The sequence below is a fragment of the Lytechinus variegatus genome, chromosome 10 (genome assembly GCF_018143015.1).
Source record: "Lytechinus variegatus isolate NC3 chromosome 10, Lvar_3.0, whole genome shotgun sequence".
In the NCBI taxonomy this organism is placed as follows: domain Eukaryota; kingdom Metazoa; phylum Echinodermata; class Echinoidea; order Temnopleuroida; family Toxopneustidae; genus Lytechinus; species Lytechinus variegatus.
Window position 1 is genome coordinate 8,972,567 of NC_054749.1, and position 20,749 is coordinate 8,993,315.

Consider the following 20,749-nt stretch of genomic DNA (forward strand, 5'->3'; position numbering starts at 1 on the left):
GGGGCATGTCTTGGGTTTAGCTTATGCCATCTCGGGTTCCATCGATGAACATAGAAGCGCTTCCAGACCTCTCTATCCAGCATGGCTGTTCCTAGTTGACTATCAAGGCCTGTGTCTTTCTTCAGAACCCCGATGGCCTTACTTCTCCCTCTCGTATTTAGTAGTAGTAGTAGTAACTTCTCCCTCTCCTTGCTGTGCCCTGTCAGGGAATGAGGGTATGTGGAGAGTGGGAAGATAGTTACCTGTTTCCTGTGCAATCAGATTGAGTTCACCATAGGTATCTTCTCCAATAGCCACTGTATTAACCCTAACGCCATTATTCCTCAAGGTTTGACGGATGGGATGATTGTCTATTCTACTATCTCTCCCATCAGTCATTAACAGAATGAGTCCACCGTCAGCAGTTCCACTTGGATGCCCCATTAAAACCTGATCACATCAAAATGAAAAAGATAAAATCCTTCACTGGTGTATAGAAGGGGGAGCCATGAACCACCAACAATTTTCTCCCCCCCCCCCCACCAAAAAAAAAGAAAATGAAACTGTAAAAAATGAAATATGATACTTTTGTCTGAATATTATGTCAAGTCAAAATATATCACTAAATATACAGTCGGCATAGCTACTGCACAATATATATATATATATATATATATATATATATATATATATATATATATATATATATATATATATATATATATTGTGACGGAACCGCTCGGCGGCGGCGTGGGTTCGGTCCGCCGGCAGCTCGCTCTTGTCAGGATGCCTGCCGCCGGCGGGTGTGTCGCCACGTCGATTTCCAAACTTTTAGTCGTGGATCCGTTTGGCAGAGATATACTGCCGCAGTTGACACTTGCACACGCCTCGATCCTGTCAGTACCACCACCAGGCAACCTCCAGACGGCTACACTCTTTGTTATCAGCTCCAAAAGCTCACCCGACCATATGCATCTGATTCCTGTAGTTAAGCTCCTACGACCATATGCATCTGATTCCTGTAGTTAAGCTCTCTCGACCATAGGTATGGGTTTCTCTGTAGTTAAACTCCTACGACCATACCCATGGACTCTGTTAATTTCCTCCGTCGTCTGCTTACGACCAGCTACTACGTCTGTTCAGTACAGCAACCACGTCTGCTCCGTACTGCAACCACATCTGAATTTCCGTACTGCAACCACGTCTGAATTTCCGTACTGCAACCACGTCTGTTCAGTACACGACCACGTCTGATACCGTACTGCAACCACTGACATCTGTTCAGTACTGCAACCAAGCACGTCTGATTCCGTACTGCAACCACGTCTGTTCAGTACCACGACCACGTCTGAGTCCGTACTGCAACCACTGACATCTGTTCAGTACTGCAACCAAGCACGTCTGAATTTCCGTACTGCAACCACGTCTGTTCAGTACACGACCACGTCTGAGTCCGTACTGCAACCACTGACATCTGTTCAGTACTGCAACCAAGCACGTCTGATTCCGTACTGCAACCACGTCTGTTCAGTACCGCAACCTCGTCTGTTACCGTACTGCAACCAGGGACCTCTGTTCAGTACCGGAACGACGTCTGGTTCTTCGACCATATGTATGGGTCCTTCTGCAGTCAGGCTCCCACGACCATACCCATTGGCTCTGCTCTACTTGTAGTTTTCCCCGTTGTCTGCTCCGGACCTCCGACCGTCTGCTTTCAGACCAGCAACCATCCGCTTCAGACCAACCCGTCTGCTCCGGACCACCAGCCGTCTGCTCCAGACTCCGAACCGTCCGCCTCCAGACCAACCAGACTACCAAAAGAGCAAGCCCTGGTATAGTCTCTTGCTGGCGTGCAAAAGACCCAACATACAAGGAAATCTAACCACAGTCGTCGCCTAGGATTCTAGGTTTCCCCGTGGAAAGACATGCGAACGATCATATAAATCATTTCGATCGCATCCACCAACTTTATTTATTGGATAGCGAATCCAAATCGATCTGCATACTTTACGTGCAATGCACCCCGTGGGCGCCGTATTTCAACAGATCATCGGCAAAGCCTCATGAGTACACCAAGTTACTGTACTTATGCATTAATTATACAATATCTGTTATAGTTAACCTCTATTTAATACAATCTTATAACAGTTATAACTTTGGTCTCCAAAACCGGATATGCATGAATGACATATCAAATTAAAGCTTTCATTTAGATCAAGCTAGTGATAACCATAATAGTCAGTTAAGCATCTCCAGAAAATTGTTATTCCACAAAAACGGTTCAAAACATGCATAACTTTCAATGTCTTATCTACGTCGTTATTACTGTAGAAACATGCATGTAATATCGCCAGCTACGACAAAATCATTATAAATCAACCAAAAATAATTTCCTAACACGAAATAAAACCCATTTCGTGACACAACTCCCTTATTTTTCAAAGCTCGGCCCCCGAGCGTCATTTAACAACATCAGACACTGTAGCACGAAAAGATAACTCTTAAACAATGCGGCATGAAAAATAATGTCCAAGGTACATGGTGGCATGCCTTCCTATAGTGTCCTTGTAATAACAGCATAACTCCAAAGAACACAAGAGATACTGTTCAAGACGACGCCTTTTTGAGTTCCACTATCACTACTTTTAACAGTTCTCCTTCCATAGTGATGTACCGCTCCGAACAAAGCTAGGTGACGTCTGGTGGAATCTGGAATGTGTCGGTTGACTTGTTCAGGGTCACCTTGTCTTCTGATCCGCCGGTTCTCATTGTCTGAATTCTCTGGCAGGGGTTGTCAGTCTGCGTCTCAGCATTCCTACCGGTGCATTCTATCCAGCCACTGGTAGACGGCATCTCCGACACCACTTTCCTAGAAGCGTATCTAAAATCAAGCGGTGAAGGCAGCCTCTCATCATAGTCCAGGTCCTCTGGTTCAGGGGTAGAATTCCGACCATGCCATGGAGATACTTCTGGTCGGTCAGGATCAGAAGACTTTGGACAATCTGGAACGGATGATTTAGGCATGTCCTTTTGTGGTGTCCTGGACCTCCGTCTTGGTGATCGGGAACAGGAGTATCGAGTCAAACTACCACGTTCTGACCGACGTGGTGAGCGAGATTCAGAACGACGTGGTGACCTCTTCAGAGATCGACTCAGTCGTGGTTCCTTATCTTCCCGGTCCGGTGGCACAGGGTCTATTCGGAGAAGATGGCATGTAGAATCTTCCTTCAGTTCTAAGGCATTCCAATATTCCAGTAGATGTCTAGAAGCCATGGAACACGTGCATGCTTCATCTTGATTAGGCCTGTTGCTAAGTTTCTTGGCCGTGTAGACAGGACGTATGTCCTTGTCTTCTTCTTGCCAGTCAGCTTTTTCCTGTGAGCTCCGGTCAGTGATGGTTTCATCCAGTTGTACCTGTTCCTGAATGTCATCAATTCTAGGCAGCAGGTAGGCATCCTTAATGGTCTCAGCATTGAGTTGACGGTAGTCAACACACAATCTTTGGCTGCCATCTTTCTTTTTGACCAGTACGATGTTGGATGCCCATGGGCTGTTCACTGGCTCAATCAGGCCTTGAGCTAGTAGATTCTTTACTTGCTCGTCTATTTCTTTCCTCTGCGTCAGAGGATGTCTCCTCTGGGCTTGACGTATTGGTTTCGCAGTACCAGTATCTATGCCATGTTGGACAAAACTGGTCTGTCCGAGATCCGAAGGTCCTGTAGAGAAAACATCTGCATTCTCAACCAGCAGTTCTTTTATCAAATCATGGCATTGGGCTGGCACTTCGTCAGTACTGCGAACAAAGAGGTCCTTCAAATGTTCTGGTATTTCCTTGTTGGTATTGGTCTCAGTTGGCTCGGCAAGGTTGCACATTTCCATGCTCACTTCTTCCAGCCCTGACAATGAAGCAATTGCAGTGCCTGCCTTTATGATCCTTTGTTCATTGGTTGGGTTGAAAACCCGAACAGGTAGTACATCTTCGTCTGCCTTCACAACAGATCTGGCGACGATGAGTCCTTTCTTGATTAATTCTGTTGGATTTGCAGGTGGTTCTACTAATCCATCACCTAGTGACACTTTTCTGCCGGTAACTCTACCTGCTAATACCATCTCGTGTCCTGGAGGAATTGAATAATCTTCTCCCGCTACTATCCTCCTGCAGAATGATTCTCCGTTACTATCTAGGCATGGAATTATGCCATAGTTGGTCCTCAATTCCATCTTTTGGCAGTCTAACACAGCATTGATTTTGACTAGGAAATCTAGCCCTAAAATGCCCTCATTCTTTAGACTAGCCACAGTAGCCATTGTAGTGACGACTATATCTCCAATCTGCACTTCCAACATTGACTTTCCTCTGATTCTCAATTGAGATCCATCTGCTTGTAGTACAACACTTGTCACTGGTAGTAATTCTGGTCTTCTGATTTTCTCTATCTGGTCAAACACTTTCTCTCCAATGAGAGTGTTGGTAGCTCCAGTGTCGACCAGTAATTTTAATTCTTGTCCATTTACTTTGCCTTGAAGGTAAAGCCCTTTTCTCTTGGTATCTAGAGTCGCTCCGACTCTGGTTTGTTCCTCTTTCTTTTGTCCTCTTTTATTTTGTTCATCTAGAGTCACTCCGACTCTTGTTTGCTCCTCTTTTTCTTGTCCTTTTGTTCCTCTTTTCTCTTTCGGGTACTTGTAAAGCTGCTGTTCTTCCTTTTATTTTCTTTGGATATGGGCAGTTGTTCCTCCAATGCCCCAATCCATTGCAGTTGAAACATCTTTGTTCCTCTTGTTCATCAATCCTTGATTTATTTGGTTCCTCTCTTTTTCTTTGTGGCTCAAAGCCATCTTTTCTTGATTCCTGATATTTGGTCCTGATTTTTGTTTCCTTTTTCTTGTCTCTTTCATCCAAGGCGTCTATGACAGCCTTTACTATCTTGTCGATAGTTGGATTTCTTGGTTGCTTTTCCTCCACTGCTGCAACTTCACACTCCTGCTCTACCAGAACTCGGCTGTACCTTATGGCCCGCTTCACTTCATTCCTCTGACCCTCCATTCTCAGAAAGGCCTCTGTGTTTAAAGCAGCTTCCACAGCATCATCCAATGTGCGAGGTTGAGCACGGAACAATCCCTCTCTTATTTCTGGTGTTACTATGGCATCTAGGAAATGCCCTCGGGCAAGCCGATCTTGCCCCTTTTCGTCGAATTCGGGATATGCCAATCCACACAGCTCCCGTATTCTTTGTCCTAACTCCTGGAGGCTTTCCTTTGGTTGGCGACGACGTTGCCTCAACTCCGCCAGGTATACCTCAGCTTTGCCTCCTAGGCCAAACCTGTTTCTGAGCCTGTATACCAACTCGTCGTATGTCAACACCACTCCAGGTTGTTGGGTCAACAACTTCACAGCAGGGCCCCTCAGACTTGCAGCAAGAAACTGAACTGCTTCCCTTTTTGTCCATCCGTTTACTCCAGCACAGGCCTCAAAGTGATGCAAATAATCTTCGACAGGTGTACGACCATCAAATCTGTCCGGTACCAGATGTGGTCGTCTGCCAATCATAGCATCAAAATTTGCCATCCCCGCATCCTGAATATGTGGGGAAAACTGTGGGGGTGTAAATTGAACACCGGGTCTTGCAGTAGATGATCGTCTCATCTGCTCTCTGGGCGTTGAGCTGAATCCAGCCTGCTGTGCCCCTTCCATCTGTGAGTCATTCCTTGGTCCTCTATCCGCTTGTCCACTCACAGTTGGGGGAATATTCTGTCCACTTGATTCTGCACCGGGTGCTTGTCTAATGGACAATCTTAACTGCTCCATCATTTGGTCAATCTCTGTCATGCTCCTCTCTAAGTGCGCCATCATCTCTCCTGGCGTCGGTCGATACTGCATATTTCCTTTTTGTGCCATTGTCACTGGATCCCACTTCTGACACCACTTGTGACGGGACCGCTGGGCGGCGGCGTGGGTTCGGTCCGCCGGCAGCTCGCTCTTGTCAGGATGCCTGCCGCCGGCGGGTGTGTCGCCACGTCGATTTCCAAACTTTTAGTCGTGGATCCGTTTGGCAGAGATATACTGCCGCAGTTGACACTTGCACACGCCTCGATCCTGTCAGTACCACCACCAGGCAACCTCCAGACGGCTACACTCTTTGTTATCAGCTCCAAAAGCTCACCCGACCATATGCATCTGATTCCTGTAGTTAAGCTCCTACGACCATATGCATCTGATTCCTGTAGTTAAGCTCTCTCGACCATAGGTATGGGTTTCTCTGTAGTTAAACTCCTACGACCATACCCATGGACTCTGTTAATTTCCTCCGTCGTCTGCTTACGACCAGCTACTACGTCTGTTCAGTACAGCAACCACGTCTGCTCCGTACTGCAACCACATCTGAATTTCCGTACTGCAACCACGTCTGAATTTCCGTACTGCAACCACGTCTGTTCAGTACACGACCACGTCTGATACCGTACTGCAACCACTGACATCTGTTCAGTACTGCAACCAAGCACGTCTGATTCCGTACTGCAACCACGTCTGTTCAGTACCACGACCACGTCTGAGTCCGTACTGCAACCACTGACATCTGTTCAGTACTGCAACCAAGCACGTCTGAATTTCCGTACTGCAACCACGTCTGTTCAGTACACGACCACGTCTGAGTCCGTACTGCAACCACTGACATCTGTTCAGTACTGCAACCAAGCACGTCTGATTCCGTACTGCAACCACGTCTGTTCAGTACCGCAACCTCGTCTGTTACCGTACTGCAACCAGGGACCTCTGTTCAGTACCGGAACGACGTCTGGTTCTTCGACCATATGTATGGGTCCTTCTGCAGTCAGGCTCCCACGACCATACCCATTGGCTCTGCTCTACTTGTAGTTTTCCCCGTTGTCTGCTCCGGACCTCCGACCGTCTGCTTTCAGACCAGCAACCATCCGCTTCAGACCAACCCGTCTGCTCCGGACCACCAGCCGTCTGCTCCAGACTCCGAACCGTCCGCCTCCAGACCAACCAGACTACCAAAAGAGCAAGCCCTGGTATAGTCTCTTGCTGGCGTGCAAAAGACCCAACATACAAGGAAATCTAACCACAGTCGTCGCCTAGGATTCTAGGTTTCCCCGTGGAAAGACATGCGAACGATCATATAAATCATTTCGATCGCATCCACCAACTTTATTTATTGGATAGCGAATCCAAATCGATCTGCATACTTTACGTGCAATGCACCCCGTGGGCGCCGTATTTCAACAGATCATCGGCAAAGCCTCATGAGTACACCAAGTTACTGTACTTATGCATTAATTATACAATATCTGTTATAGTTAACCTCTATTTAATACAATCTTATAACAGTTATAACTTTGGTCTCCAAAACCGGATATGCATGAATGACATATCAAATTAAAGCTTTCATTTAGATCAAGCTAGTGATAACCATAATAGTCAGTTAAGCATCTCCAGAAAATTGTTATTCCACAAAAACGGTTCAAAACATGCATAACTTTCAATGTCTTATCTACGTCGTTATTACTGTAGAAACATGCATGTAATATCGCCAGCTACGACAAAATCATTATAAATCAACCAAAAATAATTTCCTAACACGAAATAAAACCCATTTCGTGACAATATATATGTATATATATATATATATATATATATGTATAAGATAGCCAAGACAGATAACCAAGCGCGATTGGTCAATTACGCGTCACGTGATATGATCGAAATCAGTGTATTTTCCCAGCCGGTCCACCTTCGATGAATATATTGACCAACTGGTCCATGAATATATTTTTCTACGTGTATGGCACCCTCTTGTGGATTAGATGTTACCAACTACCGACGGAAATAAAATATGTGGGACTGAAGTAGCGATCGTTTGTAATCGATCAACACTCGATATCAATGGTATCAATCAATTTTTCCACTTTTTTATTGTAAATTTTATTCAGTTTCATCAATGTTGAGTAATCAATTTTCTACATTGTACAACTATTGTATGATTTTGTGAATTTATATTGGTTATAAGTGGTTATTTTTTGTTACTGAATTTATCCACTGTATGGTTATGTTAATACCGTGACATTTTGTACGATTATTTGTATTATAAATAATTATTTGTCTCTTGTGAACAGTGTTTTATCAATATTGAATTGTAATATTTTATAATGTACCGTACCATCACTTTGATTTTGAACTGAATGATTAATAAATATTATTACAAAACCAAAATTGTTCGAACCGGACTGCAAAATTTAAATGAGTCCGACCACGACAACTAGGTTTAGGAGGCTACTACGAGTACGAGTTAGGCTTACCGTTAGGCCTTCTTCAGTTACTAAAATGGAGCCTATAACTTTAACTATATTGTGTAACATTAAACAGGATTAACTATCATTTCTGAAATTCTGTGGATTTATTTAACGATTTCTGGATTATCTTTGTACCAGTACAGGTAAGTGGAGCCAACGTTTTTTAGCAGAAAACTTTTAAAACTATTAATTTTGGATGAGGTGATGTCTGATGAGGAATAAGATCAGCTTTCGGACGATAAAATTGGGTACTTAGATCTAGATTAAGGCCTAGATCTAGTCTAACGTAGATCTAGGTCTAACGTTAGATCTAATTAGAGACGAGAGTCTAGCTCTATTGTAGACTAGATAACGACTAAAGTAGGGCCTGATTTTCTAGGTCTAACTTTTTAACGTGTTACTAGCGTAAGGCCTAACCCCTGATGTTAGATCTAACGTTTATAGGCTAGAGACTAAAAGCTAGAGAAATCTAACGTTAAATCTTGCTAACAACAACGTGAGTTAGATGATAGATCTATTGCTAACGAGTCATTTAGGGCCTAGTTCGATTTGGTCCTGGACAACCAACATCTGACTTTAGTCCTTCAGCAGCAACCTCAGTCCTCACACATTGTGAGTTAGTCTGACTTAACGTTAGAACTCTAGTCTACTATATATAGATCTAACGTTAGGTCTAGACTTCTAGACCTAACACTAACAGATGTTTTATCTCATCCCCAGTTTGTCCAGGCAAAGGGCAGGTCTAACGTTAAATCGAAATCTGCACCTGATCATGGACTTACATGCATTCTCGGTCTGCCTTGTGTCGTGGACCTGGACTGGACTCTAACTTAGATCTAGGGCTTGGCCTAAACAAAGTTGATTTGATTAGAAAAGGGTCATTCACTGCGTTAGAGTCTATACCACATCCATCAATCACTGTGAATTTCATAAACAGCAGGCTGCACGCATCGTTATGCCTAACTTTATCTTCATCATAATAGGCTATCTAATATAACAGATATTGACTGATGGGATGTGTAAAAAACATTCTTTGGACCGCCTAAAGGATCAATGTTTTCCCTTGTGATTATTTTCCCTCAGCGCTGCGCACTTCGGGAAATAATCCGGCGGTCCAAAGAATGCTTATATTACACCCCCCATCAGTCAATATCTGTATTATATATAGAGTTGAGGCCAGAAATTTACGAACACCCAGAAATCTCAATAAAAAGTTGACACTTGCCAAACATCATAAAATATTAATGTATCTTTTAAAATATTTGTGCTATCATGACGAACTTGATATGAAACAAATGAGTATATCATGCCCCTTTATCACATTGCTTCATCAGGAGCTGAACAATATATATGTGTCATTTTTTCCCAAACATCTTCATATTTAAGACAAATAAAAATAAAACTTTTCAAAACATTTTGTATTTGTGCTCTTACTTTTCAACACAAACATTTCAGATTACACTTGTTTGTTCAGTGGTGACAAATCATGAGAGAAAATGTAATATAAATCTTGAATTTGACATTGTTATATTTATATACGCAAGCGTGATTATTTGAAATTGAAATTCGATGAAAAAATAAAGATTCTTATTGGATTGAATATCAGAAAATACGTAATAAAGTTACGGTAATAATTTGAATAAATACTTAAAAAAAAATACTTTACTGAAGAATTTACAGAACATGTTGATGATTGTGGTCACTCATGGAAGACTTAAAAAGGATGACTAATAAGAAGAGTCATTGTGTTGGATTACGTAATGGCGATGTTGCTGTGACAGACCTTACTGAAATTTCTAAGGAATTTAATCGCTTCACTCGAAGTTAAATAGTTAATCGCATTCGAAACCGTTTACAAATAAATCATTTATGTTTGCCAATTTTACACGTGAATTTGTTCGAAGGGAGTTGTTAAAACTTGACAGTCGTAAATCATGTGGTCTTGACAACCTGCACCCGTATCTTTTAAAGAGTGCAACGCCTTTTATTTTAAAACCATTAACCTTTTCAATTTATCGCTTAACTCTGGAACTATACCCATTAACTGGAAAAAAGCAAAGGTAACCCCAGTTTTCAAAAATTAAAAAAAGGATGATATTGACAATTTATTATAGACCCATTTCAGTCATATGTCATTTGATGAAAATTTTGGAAAAGGCAATACACGAACAAGTGTACAATTATTTTACTTCAAATCAATTATTAAGTCATTGTCAATCAGGTTTTCGCCCACTGCACTCAACGACGACTGCTTTGTTGAATTTGAATGAATATGATTTAAAAAATATAGATAGTGGTTTTGTAACAGGATGTTTATTTTTGGATTTCAAACGGGCGTTTGACTCTGTATCACACACTATTTTACTGCATAGATTATTTAGTTTTAAGGACAGCGAATTAAACTGATTAAAAATTAATTTTCTGATCGACAGCAGTGCGTGTCCTTTTAAGGCATACTGTCAGATTTACAAAATATCAATTTGGGGATTCCTCAGGGATATTGGGATCTCTTCTTTTTTTCTATATTTCTAAATGATATGTGCAGTTTACCATATTTAACAAATACGAAATTGTGTTTATATGCAGATGATGCTGCTGTTTTTATAAAGACCGAAATATTAATACAGTATCTAAATTACTCCAAGAAGAACTTACCAAGATATGTACCTGGGCAGAATCAAATAACTTAGAATTGAATTTAAAGAAATGCAAAAGTATGTTAATTGGGTCAAAACGGAAAGTTAAAAATGCTAATTTGATTCTAAAATATAAAAAAGAACTTATCGAGCAAGTGCATTAATTTGAATATTTAGATGTTATTCTTGATGATTGTTTTTCATGGAACAAACATATTGAAAAACTATTTACGAAGATTTCAAGAATAATTGGTTGTATCAGACAGATAAAGCATAATGTTCCACAAAATATATTAATCATGTTATATAATGCATTAATCTTGCCACATATTGATTACGGTATCGTTATTGACTAAGTCAGAACTAGTAAGTGCAATATTAAGAAAATACAAAAAATCCAAAAGAAGTATGCCTGTTTGATTTTTAATGCTGATTTTTCAATACCACCCAATTAAACTGGCAAACCATTGTACAAAGAAAACAGTATCAGACCTACCTCATCATGTTTAAATTAATTAATGATTTAGTTCCAACATATTTAAAGGAAAATCATTGTTTATCGTGATATTAACTTTCAAACTCGATATGCACATTCTTGCCCATTAAAAATCAAAACACCTCGAACAAAGCATTACATTTATTATGGTTCAAATCTATGGAACAGTTTACCCCAGGGTATGCAAACTACTTTTCCAATATTTAAGAAACAATCTAGAAATTTAACTCTGAACTCCGAATTTTAAAAAGCAGTGTTGACCTTGATTTAATGTTAATATTATAGCTGTGTTATTTTAGATTTAATTTAAACTTATATAAAAACTCTACTTGTATGTTATTTTAGCTTTTTAATTTGTAGTTCAGTATTCAGTTTTAAGTTTTTTTGTGTGTAAATTTGTTATTTATATGTATTTGTTTTTGTTGTGCAGGGCCCCTTGGTAGAGCAGTTTTTTAACTGAAAGGGCTACCCTACTGAAATAAAACGTAAATAAATAGTTAAACATTAAACGATGTTTGAAAATATAATAATTGAATATATTTGGCGCGAAGATTTTTGTTTCTTCAAAGAAAACTCCTCCTAAAATATACTTAAATCCCAACGGCATCCCATTACGGCATGTAAAAGAACTTAATACGCCCTTTCATTTGATACCAAATTCGTCATGGTGGTATATATATTTCCGAAGATTGAGTAAATTATACGATATTTTACAAGTGAATTTTTTTTACTGAATTCCATGGGTGTATGGAAACTCTTGGTCTCATCTGTGTATATATATATATATATATATATATATATATATATATATATATATATATATATATATATATATGTGTGTGTGTGTGTGTGTGTGTGTGTGTAAAGTTATACATGTACAACAGCTTTTGGCAACTCTTTTTTATTTAAATATTGTAAAGAAATGGATGAAGAGAACATTGTTCACTTCCAGGGGCGGATCCAGCTTTTGCCAATAGGGGGGCCGAAAAATATTTTGATCAACATTTTTTTGATTGGCCGCTACAATCTGGCTTTTTTTGTGTTGATTTTTCAGGGGATAGTCCAAACTAAAGACTGAAGTTTTAAGTATATGTTAGTATTTATTGCTATAAACAATGTAAGGTATCTCATGTGGTCTTAATATATAATGCGAGCGCGAAGCGCGAGCCAAAAATCTTTGATATTTTATGTCCTTAGAACTGGAGATTCAGAGCAGTTTTTATAATCATGAACAAAGATAAGTATCTGACTAAACAATGCGAGCGCAAAGCGCGAGCCGAAATTTTATGATATAGTGACGTGAAAAGTGACTCAATTAGGATTGTTTTTAGTGATTAATGAAGAGGATACAAGTATCACCAATTAAATAATGAGAGTGGGAGGCGCGAGTTCAGAATTTCTGATATTCCGACCTAAAAAAATAAACAGTCTAAGCGCGTTTTTATTTAAATAAACAAGCTGTGTGTCTCAAACAATTAAATGCGAGCACGAAGCATTAACAAATTTTTTGATATACTGACATGATAAAGGAGCATTTTGACAAATTTTGGTAAGAATTTCCAAAGAGCATAGATTTCTCACAAATCAAACAATGCGAGCGCGCAGCGCGAGCTGAACATTTTGATACACATTAACAATTTGTGTAAATCAGACAAAATAATGAAAGCTTGATGTGCGAGCTAAAAAATTGTGTGCAAATTGATATCAGAACTGGATATATTGTATATATATTGGTTGTATATTAGTGTCATATAACCCTCTTGAATGGGATTCATTACACAGGCAATGCGAGCGCGAAGCGCGAGCGAAAAATTTTATATAAAGTCTATTTTCCAATTCTTCCCCTCACCTTTTTTGGGGTATCCTTTCGGGGTCGGGCCGGTCGTTACGAGGCTGTAAATTACCCATCATGGGTAAAATACCTCTTTCTTACTTTTCTTTCTGTTTTTCGTAGTTTCAATCAAGGTAAAGAGTAAACTTTTTTCTGCAGGTTGTCAAAAAATAGGGGGGGGGCGGGATCGGCTCGGCCCCCTCCTGGATCCGCGTCTTGACTTCCTTTTCCCCATTCGCCATGTCTTCCCCCAGCTTTTATTTCTTGTCTTAACATACACGCCACTGAGAGATAGATTAATGACTTTCATGTCTACTTTTCCTCATTCTTTCTCATCTACTATATCCCTTTAGGGGATGTCAGGGTGTTCTGTTTTTCCGACGCCGCAATTCCAGGGACTCATGCAATATATGTAGGCCTATAACAAAAGGATTGAAAGTAATGTGAGACAGTACAGTGCATAAACTTACACAATTATTTCTTGCATGTAATGTAGAGAAAGCCGCCAGGACGAAAAGAATTTTTTTTTTCCAATTTCTTTTTCACCCACAGTAGGGTGTTTTATTCAATAAACCATTTTTTTTCTTTTTGGTTCATTTATACATGATCTTAATTAGTTCAACTCAACATGTAAATTTACGACCTCCTGGCATACCTCGGGTTTTGCTTTACAGTCAAGTCACCTCTGCACATGTATTTTCAAGCTCTGTTAAACTTATTGGCTCCATCCATCAAGAGCACATTTATTGTCTTTCTCTAAGTTGTCTTACCTCTAAACCTCTTTCAAGTCCACAGCCAATGCAAGTTCCTCCAGAGGCAGTCAGGTTAAAGATACCACGCAGCGAGTCTCTCTCAGCTGGAGTTCTAATCTGTGTCAGCTCTTTTTCGGTCGTTGGTGAGTTTGTGAAAGTGACAACACCTAACCATAGCCCGTCATCAACAAGGTTCACAAAAGCAGTGGCAGCACTGTTTACTTTGTCAATTCGATTTGCGCTCTGATGCACACAGTGGAACATGAAGAACGGTATATATATATATATATATATATATATATATATATATATATATATATATATATATATATATATAATATATATACATATACATATATATATATAGACATACATACATATGTATAATATATATTTATTTATTTATTAGTATATTTATATACTGTAGATAAGTTATGCCAGATCCAGCATGAGCCAAGATAACTGTGCCGGTTAATTTCACGTGGCCAATACTAGCACCACTTCTTATTCTATACACAACAAAAAAAGTAAGTCCCCCCTAAATCGAATTGCTGTAACTTTTGAACGGAATTATCTTGAGATATGATATTTCGTAGGTAGTTTTCTACACTCATTAAGCAACTACTGGCGAAAAATGAGATTGATCGGTTGGGTCATGCATGACTAATTAAAGATCGAATTAAAAATGACAATGTTTGAAAGTCACAAGAGTCGTTTTTCAGATTGTGCAAATACAAAGTTGGGCAAAAGTTGTTTTTAGGTGAATTTTATGGTGTTAATGCTTTATTACTATCCATCATTTAGCCACTCCACACACAATTTTGATATCGTATGTTCATGGTTGAGTGAGCACAGTATTGCACGGGCCGCAGAAGCGGGGGGGGGGGTCTGGGGACCCCACTTTTTCCCAAAAGCATGTACAAAAATGTAAATTTGACCATACGATTGTGATTTTTTGCATGGTCAGCCCCCCTTCCACTTTTGGCTCAGTCCCTCCCCCACACTTTGAAAAACCGTCCCGCGGCCCCTGTATTGTGACGTATCATCATAGGGGTTTTTGGTAGTATCCTCTACAACTTGTTAGGTCTGATTAAAATTTGAAAATGTTGGTGGCTACCCCGATTATAGGCCCCTCCCCAATTTTTTAATTCTGGATCCATATTTCCAAACAGTGTCCAATTATAACTAAAATATCATCTTATAAGACACAGATAACAGATATTTACTAGGTGAAGCTTTGATTATGTTTTTTTAAACAAGTTTTTTTTTAGCAATTCAGATTCTACTGACTAGAAATTCTTAAAAAAAACTACAAAGATCAAATTTGGAAATCTTTAGCTCATGACATGATTGAGAAATGCTTTAATATATACGCAACAACAAAAAGTAACTCCCCCCTAAATCGAATTGTTGTAACTTTTGAACGGAATTATTTTGAGATAATGTCTTTTCGTAGGTGATTTTCTACATTCATCAAGCAACTCCCGGTGAAAATGAGATTGATCGGTTGAGTCATGCATGAATAATTAAAGATTGAAATAAAAATGACCATTTTTGAAAGTCACAAGAGTCGTTTTTCAGATTGTGCAAAGGCTGAAGCCCCCCACTTTTTTTTCCAAAAGCATGTACAAAAATGTAAAAATGACCATACGATTGTGACTTTTTGCATGGTCAGCCCCCCCCCCCCCACTTTGAAAACCGTTCCGAAGCCCCTGTATTGTGACATATCATCATAGGGGTTTATGGTAGTATCCTCTACATCTTGTTAGATCATGTTAAAATTTGAAAATGTTGGTGTCTCCCCCGATTATAGGCCCCTGCCCAATTTTAAAATTCTGGATCCACCACTGATTCGTCCATAAATTAAACTGATCATGAGAAATTGTTAGGAAAAGAATACATTTATGCAGTATAAAGAGTATTCATTCCTAAGTTTTGGAATGTGCTCGCTCAACCATGAAAATGTTAAAAGTTCGGAAAGTGTGTGGTGATAGAAATGATGGACGATAAAAACAACAGCAATTCAAATCTCATTTGAAACCGAATTTGCCCCCAATATTTACCTTATTACCATTTAAAATGTGTCTGTGATATTGAAAATACCCATTTTCATACTTTGATGCGTGCTCACTCATCCATGAATGAACAAATCGATTTAATTTTTGCACAGAATTCTGCCCATAGGTTGATAAACATTACTGTCAAATGACATTGCTAAGGACAGCCTTGAAAAAAAATTCCACCATACTTAATAAGGGGTTACTTATTCTTAAACATATGCACCCATAATGTACACAAGTCTATGAGAGAGGAAGTCAAAATTTTAACAAATATGAAATAAGGGTTCGTTTCATAGACGGTTTTGTTACTTTTGCCAACAGTTATTTCATGAAACTTCGCGCATGGCTTCAGAGTAACACTATCCAAAAGGCGTGCACACCAAAATAACAATTCGATACGGCACAGAGTGGAGCCAAGGCCTTGAACTTTCTTCCCATTTGCATAATTTTCGAATATTGTGTGCTCACTGATGCATCAAGCACCGGGATTTTCATAAAAATCAAATCAAATGAACCATACAAGGAGGCTTGTGACAGATATCCATAGTTACAAATTGCATTTTTTCCAATAACGTAAAAAAAATCTAATCACATTCCACATGTTCATTCAAGCATGAATGATTCATTAAACGCCTTTGAATCATTGAAACATGTTCATTGCTCATGAACATAACGAAAAAATTGATAAAAGATCAGTTTCAGTTACCAAAATGACACAAAACTTGTTTATGATATTTGAAAATCGTATTTTTTGTTTTCAATAAATGTTCATTGAACCGTGAAACGATAAATATCGTTGAAGATACTCTTCCCCAAAATAAATGTCATCGTATTCGATCATTTTTATTGATAAAAATGTGTAAAAATCCAATTATAGCAAATTTGGACGTGTGTTTATTTAACCGTGAAATTTAGCCAAAAAAGTTGTATCGTCTTTTAGAAAGTACCTTTTACAAGCCTTCTGACTATATGTTCATGATGAGAATGTGGAATCAGTTCCTATGAAATGGAATCAAAGTCATGATATTTGGCTTGTGACTTTTGAAAAGTGACATTTTTGCCTTCTGACGGTGCTCACTGAAGCATGACGTAAAATACGTCCATAACATTTATTCAGAGGGTAGCTTATAAAATTACCTGCACGCTCATGTAAACATATATCAAAAACTCGAATTGGTTCGGAAATTATTGATGTTTGTTCAAGGGGGGACTTTCATTGCAACTTCATGTAGTGCTTATCAATGAAGGATTTTATCCATCACTAGAAGCGCGCCAAAAATTTCGGACATTCCCCTCCCCCACAAAAAAAACACACACACATTGCCCTCCCCATCATCTGACACATATGGATCGACGCCCTAGCTGTCCCCATGGTGTTGAAATCTAGAAGTATTGGACTTTGCCTTAGAGTTTTATCATTGGATTAAATCATTGCTCCAAAATTTTACCACACAAAAGATTTTGAAAAGGTCCTGTACATACCCCCATGCTACCCGATGTGTCTAGAACGAGGACTACCCGACATGCATCTCTGCTACCTGCTTGTACCAAATGAAAACTAGGCTCAAGTTGGGCATCACTCAGGTCAGGAGGGGAAGAATAATTATCTGTCGAAAAAATAAACGAGGAGGAAAAGCATGAATGGGTATATGCAAAATAGATTTCTTGGCATTATAGGTGTTATTATAGAGTATTAATGTGTGAAGGTAAATATACCATAATCGAATGATACAAATCTTTTCCGAATCAGATAATTAAGGAAACATTCAAGTATTAAGAATTAAGTATGAGGTCAGGGCCCCGTTATTAGAGTTACCATTATTTGACATCCAAAGGTAACTACCATGGTAACGATCAAAAGCGAAAGAGAATCAAGGATTTCATGCAAGTTACCTTTGCTCAAATTTAGTAATTCATTTAATAATTTATAATTAGAAAATAGACAAGAGTGGAAGGAAGAAACATGAGTATAAAAAAAAAGAGATTTATGAATTGGGAGACTGTTTTATAAATAAGGAAAAAAATACATCCCCTTTAGATCACAATTCCTCTTTATATCAAAAAGACCTTGGTTATTATTCTGGACACAATAAAATGAAACATCTAAAAAGAATATTGACAATTATTTCTATTCCCGGGCACTTTGGAAAGTCTTATAGTGTGTATGAAATATGTAGATAAAATTTCATAATGTAACTCTGTTCTTTTCGAAGTCATCAGCGTTCACCTATTTCACATGACAAGTGGGTAGGAATGTTGGAGGGGTAGAGACAGTGGCGTTAAAGGGTCACAATTTTGAGGGGGTCAGATATGGCGTATCGGGCAGAATTTGTAAAAAAAAAAGCGACCGAGCGGATCGAAAGAGCAGAAATTTTGATCTTTCAATATCAAGAATTTCATTTTGTGATAGATTACGACATAATATTCAGAAAATAATATATCATCCTCTTCTCCTTTTTTCTCTCTTTTTCGTTAAAATGTTGGGGGTCCGTGGCCCCAAGCCCCCCCCCCCCTGTACACCAGTGCGTAGACGATAAGTTCGAAGAAAATTAAATAAATTAAAATAAAAAAGTGATGACGCACCTGCAGTAAAATCTTCATGACCTCTCATGACTTCCCATGCACTTCTTGCGTTACAGAGTCGATTGTGTTTATTTGGTGCTTCACTGTTATGAAGGTTGCCGGTATCTGAGGGATCGTCATCGCAGAAATTAACGATCTAAATGAAAGGAAAAGAATATAGTAGCAGTGACCAGGGGAAGAATACAAATAAAGAAAATTCAATACAGATATAGAAACGGTTGAAAAAAAAGATGATTAAGACACCGGGAGATTCACTCCTATTTTTTTATAACAGGGTGTGTCGTACCCGGTATGTTTTTTTAACATAAATGTTAATGTAAAAGGGCCGATAGTTCGATACCCATCGAGATAAATAATCAAATGTTGGCTTGTAACCGTAGCATGAGCCCCATTGGCTGGAGGTGCCGTGGCCCAGTGGTCTAAGGCGCCTCGCTATACATGAAAAAAGTCCGGGCTGGATCACCGGCCGCGGGAGCTATGCCAGTGAGCAAGGCATTTTATCTAAAATGCTCTTTTATCCTGCTTTCAAATAAAAATGAAATGCTATATGCATTATTGGTAGCTAGGTGTGAACTTCAATTTTTTTAAAATCCATGTCTAGATATGATTCCCTAAAAGTTTTATATTCTAAAATGGGCGACCCACCCCCCCCCCCTCCACCTGTTTAAAGTAAAGTGATACGGGTTCCGAGATATTATTATAGAGAAATGGTAAACCTCCAAACCTCTTTTATAGGCGCAAACAATTCTTTCTTATTAAAATTAATTTCTTGCGAGATACTATTATACAGATTCTTTTGTATATGTGAGGGTGTGTGGGTGTGTCCAGGATGTGCCGCATACAGGATTTTGTTTGGGAGCTGAGGTACGTGCAAGTATGTCCTTATGTAAAGATAATTAGTCCCAAAACGCTAAAGTTTGTTTTACCTTTCTTGTCAATCATGTCAATATTATTCTCTTTTATACCTCAATATTATCTCGTTTTTTAAATGTTTTTTTTCAAAGAATATCTCATTACTATTGTTACAAGGAATTTAACTGAAACAAGTCCCTTAATTTCAATGGGTAGGCCTACCAAGAAATTTCATTAACAATAGCAGTTACCTGCGGGTATGTTAATGGGCCGTGCATGATAGATCCGGTGGCCTGTCCTGCAGATGTAGTACGCACTATGCATCCGTTTTGATATCCATCTGCCGGATTGCCATCGCACATTCCATACAAAATAGCATTCCCTCTTTGAACGATTCTCGTTGGACTCCATTTGTATTCCTGAGAGCAACTAAGAGTAAGAACATTACAAAGCGTAATTAGCTGGGTTTGCAAAACTGTCAGGGTTAGATCCGGCTTTCGGCAATAGGGGAGGGGGCGGAAAGGGTTTCACCGTTCGCCCCCCCCCCTTGGATCCGCCCTGACTGTACAATTCAATGAAAGTCGTATTAGCCTCGAAAGAAGAAAATTGTGATATCGAAGATTAATTAACAAGGTACAAATCCTACCATCAGAGGCATAGATGGATACCCCCCCCCCCCTTATTGGCGGAGCAAAAAAAAGGAAAAACGGGAAAGAAAGAAAAAAAGAAAAAGGAAGGGGGAAAGAGGAGGAAGACGAGTGACTAAAGAAGGTGAGGGGAAGACTTTGAAAAAAAATATTTCATGTCACTATATAAAATTTTCGCTCACGCTCGATTGCATATTCGATGAAATACATTTCTTTCTCAATAAATAGCTTTCAGGCCTAAATATCAACAGATTTAGCGCTCTCCTTACATCAATAAATAAGATAATATTTTCATGAATTTTTAACAATTAAATTGTCCCATTTTCAGAATATCAAATATTTTCAGTCTAAATCTAAAATACGTGCAAGCATCTTTATCAGTTTATTGAGATTTGAAAATTGTTTTTAAATTACGCAGCTTTAGATCAGAATATCAAACCTTTTCTGCTCGTGCTCGCATTATGAATGTAGGAACATACCCAATTACCCATCCTTTCCATGATTTATATACACATCATGAATAGAGTGTCCACTTAAATGAATTTTCAGTGTTGTGCTTGTTTGATGTGTCTTTTTATTCAAATCGATTTTTTGGGGGGATGA

General features: G+C 39.0%; 1 protein-coding gene across 1 annotated transcript in view; it reads right to left on the reverse strand.

Moving 5' to 3' along the window:
• LOC121422453 (calcium-activated chloride channel regulator 1-like) overlaps positions 1-20,749 on the reverse strand; it is a 65,322-nt gene that overhangs the window by 24,813 nt on the left and 19,760 nt on the right. Inside the window, exons 4-8 of the mRNA XM_041617515.1 lie at positions 19,751-19,928; positions 18,648-18,783; positions 17,547-17,671; positions 14,023-14,247; positions 243-429 (exon numbers count right to left, since the gene is read on the reverse strand). Of these exons, the coding sequence (XP_041473449.1) occupies positions 243-429; positions 14,023-14,247; positions 17,547-17,671; positions 18,648-18,783; positions 19,751-19,928 (851 nt within the window). The remainder of the gene's footprint in view (positions 1-242; positions 430-14,022; positions 14,248-17,546; positions 17,672-18,647; positions 18,784-19,750; positions 19,929-20,749) is intronic.